The sequence below is a fragment of the Callospermophilus lateralis genome, chromosome 2, assembly GCF_048772815.1.
Source record: "Callospermophilus lateralis isolate mCalLat2 chromosome 2, mCalLat2.hap1, whole genome shotgun sequence".
Lineage (NCBI taxonomy): Eukaryota > Metazoa > Chordata > Mammalia > Rodentia > Sciuridae > Callospermophilus > Callospermophilus lateralis.
Window position 1 is genome coordinate 12124492 of NC_135306.1, and position 7009 is coordinate 12131500.

At 35.5% G+C, this 7009-nt stretch overlaps 1 protein-coding gene across 1 annotated transcript; it reads right to left on the minus strand.

Annotated features, from left to right (window-relative positions):
* Positions 1–5691: 5691 nt before the first annotated feature.
* LOC143385342 (olfactory receptor 1J21-like) lies at positions 5692–6630 on the minus strand. The gene has a single exon (XM_076840791.2). The coding sequence runs from the start codon at positions 6628–6630 to the stop codon at positions 5692–5694; it is 939 nt and encodes a 312-aa protein (XP_076696906.2).
* Positions 6631–7009: the final 379 nt, after the last annotated feature.

Genomic DNA, 7009 nt, shown 5'->3' on the forward strand with positions numbered 1-7009 from the left:
TTAATTTTTATACACTTACAGTTTAATTTGGGTAGGTTATGAATATCCATAAATTGGTCTATTTCTTCTAGGTTTTCCACTGTGCTCACTACAGTTATTTTTGATAGTCACTAGTGATCCTTTGTGTTTCTGTGGTATCAGTTGCACTGTGTCCTTGTTCATCTCTGATTTTATCTATTTTGGGTTATTTTTTCTATTTGTCCTGCTTAGTCTTGCCAATGTTCTGTCAATTTTGTTAAACTCCTCAGAAACAAAATTTCTGATTTTGTTGGCCTTTTGTATTTTTGGTCTCTGTGTTGTTTATTCCATCTCTGATCTTTGTAACTCCCTTCCTTCTAATTTGGGGTTTGGTTGTTCTTGCTCCTCTAGTTTCTTGAATTTCATTACTAGGTTATTTCTTTGAAATTTTTCTATTTTTATATAAGCACTTATTTATCTAATCTTTCCACTTTTGCTACATCTCACAGGTGTTGATGGATTCAGTTTTCATTTTCATATGGCAGTACCTTTCTTCACTTCTCTTGATTTCTTCATGACTATCTCTTGATCATTCAAAAGATTGTTGTATAATTTCCAGGTCTTTGTTTCATTCCCAAAGTTCCTCTTGTTCCTGATTTCTAGCTTTATTCCACTATGCTCAAGGAAAATACATGTGACTCTCTTTTGCTTTCTTTCTCTTATTTTTTAGTTATTTAATTAATTCTCATTCCAGCCTGGTTTAAGTAAGGTTTCCCCTTTTCTACAATATTATATCATTATTCAATTTATATCATAATTTCTTTTGCAAACATATTCCATAGAAGCTTATTATTTGTGATTTCCTAATAATTTTTATTGAGATGTTGTAATTTACACTTTTGTAAAACAGGAATTTTAAATGTCCACCTCTTATGATTTTTCCATGGTACACTCTACTGGAATGATCACTTGGGTCAAGAGATAGACAACTTCCATCCTGACAGAAGCTCTCCTCTGCCCCTCACGGTGTGAAAATCCCAGAGTAGATGGTCTTCGGATCTCAACAGCCCTGAGTCTTCTGCATGCTTCTGAAGTTCAGTTTAATTACAATCATGTGGTATATAATCTTTTAGAAATAATGGTTTTCACTTAGAATGATAAATTAATCCATGTCATTGTACATATCAAGAGTTCACTCCAACCTGGCACAGTGGCTCACACCTGCAATCCCAGCCACTTGAGAAGATGAGGCAGGAGGATGGCAAATTCAAAATCAGCCTTAGCAATTTAGCAACACCCCAGCAACTTAGTGAGACCCTGTCTCAAACTAAAAAGTGCTGGAGATATGGCTCTGAGATTAAGCACCCATGAATTCAATTCCCAGGAGGAGGAGGAGGAGGAGGAGGAGGAAAAGAGTTCACTCTCATTATTTGATATTATTCCATAATTATAGAGGCAAAAATCTGATTAGCATTCCCAAGCTTACAGTTAAAACAATGTTGCTATGTCTATATTTTTGTCTATGAGTAATGAAGTTTCTAATTAATAATGTTGTATGTTACACACTTAAAATATTTCTATAAAAAAGAGCAGATGGGACCATGCTGTGGTAGCAAACAAGCTGAACTGTCAGTTAATTAGACTATTAAGGGGTTTTTATTGCATATATGTATTTATCACACATATAATCATAAATATTTATGCAGTTATATTTATCCATAACCAGTGCTTTTAAAAACATTCTCCAGATAGGAAATTCATCAAGCATAAGCACTTAGTTTTCATGGTTTGTGTACCCAGAAATGGATATGCTGAATCATAAGGTATACATTATTCAACACTAGTTGTCATCCCACATATTAAAACTTTTCATAAAATGTAGTTTTGGCAAATAGAATAATGATGCATATCAAAAGCAGATTTATGAATGAACCAGTTAAAAAAACATAAGTATGGCATGTGAGTGATACAGATGTATACCCACATGTAAAGCAGTTTATACATCTAGAAAAAAATGTAATATTATAGTTGGTATTGCAGAGAAGTGGAGAAAGGATGCATTATTAAAAATTAAATTGAAATACATTATTATTAAAAGGATAAAATATTTAAATGAATTTCTACCTCATACTACATTAAAAATTAACAACTCCACATAAAACCACAATGAGAGTTTTATCTCACTCTAGTCAGAATGGCAATTATCAAGAATATAAGTAACAATAAATGTTGGTAAATCATATTCAACCAGATGAATGAGAAGTTATATTCCATTATGTATGATGTGTCAAAATGCATTTTACCATCATGTATACCTAATTATAATAAACAAAAAAACAAAAAAACAAAAAATATGGCAAGAATGTAGGTAAAAGCATTCACTCACACATTGTTGGTGGAACTGCAAATTGGTGAAACTACTCTGGAAAAAAGTATGAAGATTCCATAAAAAAATTGTAATGGAACCACCATTTTGCCTAAAAATCCCACTCCTCAGTCCAAAGGAGTTAAAATCAGCATACTACAGTGACAGCCACATCAATCTTTATAGCAGCTCAATTCACAATAGCTAAGCTATGGAACCAAACTAAGTGCCCTACAACAGATGAATGAATAAAGAAACTGTGGTATATATTCACAAGGGAATATTACTCAGGCATAAAAAAAGAATGACTTTATAACTTTTGCCAGTACCTGGATGGATCTGGAGACTATCATGCTAAGTGAAGTAAGCCAGTCCCGGGAAATCAAAGCCTGAATGTTCTCTGATATGTGGATGCTTACACACAGCAAGGTGGGGTGCAATAGAAGTTCAGTGGATTAGACAAAGGGGAATAAATGGAAGGGAGGGGGATAGGAATGGGAAAGACAATGGAATGAATCTGACATAACTTTCCTACACACATATATGAATACACCACAGTGTATTAGAACATTATGTACATCCCCAAAACTAAAATCCTATTTTAAATAAAATATAATCTATGTTTGTATAATATGTCAAATAGATTCTACTGTCATAAATAACTAAAAATAAGAGGTGAAATTTTTTAAAAACCTATGGTGTGATATCATTATGTACATAGGGCAAAGGATCATTTTATTTTTCAAAACTTAGATATTTTTCTTAAACATACTGTAAAGTATAAGATTCACTAGTGAATTCCAGAAGAAAATTCTATTAGGGAGGGGGAGTTTTCACGTGCTGTAATAACTGGGTCTTGTTGATCATTATCACATCAGGTACCATCGGGTGTTCTCCTGTTGTGACTCCTGATGACACCTATCTTGGATTCCAAACACAGTATTAATTAGGTCAGGTGGGTATGTTACATTCACAGGACTCAAACCCAGTGCCTCACGCCTTCTAGGCAAGTGCTTAACCAATAAGCTAAAACTCCAGCCCTGCATTTTCTAGGATATTAGAAATTATTAGAAATCATATGCTTTATGTTTCTTTTCAGAATGGCTTCTCAGTGCAACTATTCTGTACAAGAGTTTAGCAGTGATCGTTGCCCTAAAATCCAGTAATTCTTCAGTGTGTACAGTTTACAGAATCACGTTGATATACACACTGGATGCACATATAAGAATGTATGTAATAGCATTTTTCAAAATAGCCATATGTGATAAATGAAAAAAATCATTAAAATACTACAGTTGATCTAATTAGACTAAGTTATACTCCATGTACGTAGAATATGTCAGAATACACACTGCTGTCATGTATACCTAAAAAGAACAAATGTACAAAATAAAGCAGTGTAGAGTGGAATATGAAAACATATAGATGAATTTCACAAGGACAACAGAAAACAACATAGGCAAAATGTCAGAGAATAAATATGCAGTTCGAAATCAGGCAAAATTTATGGGTCACTGCAGAAGTATTAAAACTCTAAAGAAACCCAAGCATATACTTAAAAGAGTGAAGATACTGGCTACCCTCAAGAAGAAAGAAAATATCATTGATGAAGGACTACTGAAGGAGCTTCAACAGTATTGAGTTTTTTAATTTAAACTTATAGCTTTTAAAATGAATATTTCTATAAATTATTTACAATGTTATGTCACATATCAAGACCCGTGCACATATATATGTAAAATATATTATGTATGCATTTATATATTTAAACTAAATATTTTCATCTGTTATTTCAATGTTTTATAAATATTAAAGTAAAATATCACTCAAGTTAAAAATATTCAAGTGTCTTATGTCTCAGGATTTGATTCACACATATAGTATGAATACAATTCATCTAAATATAAGTAGCTTAATAATACTTGGATAGTTCTAAAGGTCCCTGAAATATGAATTCCCTCCTTTATATCAAATACTAGAGTTAAAGGAATATGGAACCATCTCTCACAGTTACCCACTTAACAACAATGAAGCTAAGTACATTGGCTTTTAGCAGAAGTGGTTTCTTAAGGGCTAAAGACAAAACTATTTCAGATGGAAACACAAGACACTAGATTTATGAGTTGGTCAAGAAAGTATCTTTCTTCATTTTAAAATAAAATATGAGTGGATTAAACTGTGCTGGATTTCTACTTGAACTCAGTTCAGGTAGCCTGATTTCCTGACAATTCAGGTTGAATACCCTGAATGGAAAAGACAAATTTCCCATAATCACAGCATCTCCTGGAAAGCCTTGTAATAATCTCTACTCTCAATGCTTGCCTTACCCCCATGTGACCTTGATAGAACCTAGGCAGAGGAATGACCAAGTTCACCACTGTTCACCACTCGGGTCTTGTACCATTCGATCTGGACCATTGTGCTGACCTTTTACAGAAAACTGTCTCATTTCAATCTGTAACAAGGGCCACACTCTTTGAGAAAAAAAATATCACGGGCCTAGATATAGTCACTCTAATAACAAAATTAAAAATAATTTGGGCAATGGTTAAGGAAATACAAGCAGTTGGGGAGATCAGAGGAAAGGAGAAATGAGGAAGGTTTGGTCAATAGCTACTTCATTGATTCATAGGAAGAATAATCTGGGCTGTTGGATTGCACAGGTTGACTAGAGTTAATGATAATATTGTATAAACTTCAAAAAAGTTAGAATATAGACTTTTAAATGTTTGACCACAAAGAATATGAAAAGTGTTCAAGGAAAGAAATGTGCTTACCATCATTTGAATAATACACAATGTACACATGTATCAAAGCACCTATGGCATACCATGAATACATACCAAAATTTTATGTGTAAATTTAAAAAGTGAATAAGAAATTATAAACAAAGATTTAACTACATTTCTCATTAAACTTACTAGCAAAAGTAAATTCCAAATGTAACACAAAATCAGACACAAAAATGAGCCCATGAACCTACCAGAAAATATATTTATCATAAGAAAGGAAAAGGAAAAGCTTTGCAACAAAAGTCTATCAAAGTCTATGAACAGGGAGAACAGAGACAAAAGCTGTGACCACATAAAAATTTTAAATGTTCCTAGGGAAAGAATACATTATGAACTGGAAAAAAATTGGAGAAAAGTAATTGTGCATGTATGTTTGCAAAAAAACCTTTCCCAAGATTTTGAAGATCTACAGACAATAAAAACAAGACAAAAACTACATCCAAAGTGAAACATGGTGGAATAAAGACTGCCACATCAAGATTTATAAAGAAACAATAATTCCGAGTGGAAAGAATGTATGTGAGGAATTTGGAAACGAAACATGTCATATTTAGTTAATAAGAAAGACAATTTCCATCATGCTACAAATGGTCCTCTCCTCAGGATGTTTCTGAGAGCTCCTTTCATATCTCGATTCCTCAGACTGTAGATGAAGGGATTCAGCATGGGGGTGACCAGAGTGTACAACACAGACACAATGACATCCTTGTCATTAGTGCTATTGGATGAGGGGACAATATAGAGTGCAATAATGGCTCCATAGTACAGAGAAACCACAGAGAGGTGGGAGCCACATGTGGACAAGGCTTTGCAGATGCCCTTGATGGAGGGTCTTCTCAGGACACTGGCCCCAATGTGGCCATAAGAGACCAGAATGCATATAAATGGCAGGGTAACGACCACTGTTCCTAGAGTGGGGATGACCAGCTCATTGACAGTGGTGTCTGAGCTGGACAGCTTGAGTAAGGCAGAGAGGTCACAGAAGAAGTGGGGCAGAGTGTTGTCTCCACAGAATGAAAGACGGGCCAGGAGGAGGGTGTGCACAAAGGCACTGGCAAAGGATAAAACCCAGGACACAATGACTAGCAGGAAAATGAGGCTGTCATTCATGATGGTGGTATAGTGCAGGGGGTGGCAGATGGCCACATATCTGTCATAGGCCATGGAGGTCAGAAGGAAGCTATCGAGACCCCCAAACAATAAGAAAAAAAAGTCCTGGGAAATGCACCCAGCATAGGAGATGGACTGAGTCTGCGTCAGCATGTTCATGAGCATCTTTGGAGCCGTGACTGAGGAGAAAGAGATGTCAGTGAGGGCCAAGTGGCTGAGGAAGAAGTACGTGGGGGTGTGCAGGCGAGAGTCCAGCCTGATGAGCAGGAGGATGAGCAGGTTCCCCAGCACCGTGGTCAGGTACATGCCCAGGAACAGGGCGTAGGACATGCCTTGCTGCTCTGGCTGGATGGGGAGCCCCAGGAGGAGGAACTCGGACACACTGCTCTGATTGTCCCTCCTCATGTTCTTCCTCTCTTTTGCTGGAGAAGAAGAAGAGATGGAAATGGAAAAGAATGAGAAGTGATTTTGACTATTACAAAATTAAAGCAGGGTTTTCAACTAGTTAGCATGTGTGTTTTAACTGTATATGGTGAGCTTTTGCCACACTAGTAAACTAGTAATGGCTCAGAAAAAAAGGATATTATTTGTATACCTAGAAAGCAACACAATATATTTTGAAGAAAGGATGAAGTATCTGAATATCATCAGATCATACCCTCTTGAGAAGTCCATGATGGAAATGTGAGATTAGGGTTAGTTGCAAGGCCAGGTCAGTAACTAGTTAATAGAAAATTTGTAGATAAACACTAATGGTTTGTTGGCCTTTCTTAACATTCTCCAT

Coding starts and splice junctions, on each gene's coding strand:
- LOC143385342 (XM_076840791.2), bottom strand. CDS start 6,630: ATGAGGAGGGACAATCAGAGCAGTGTGTCCGAGTTCCTCCTCCTGGGG.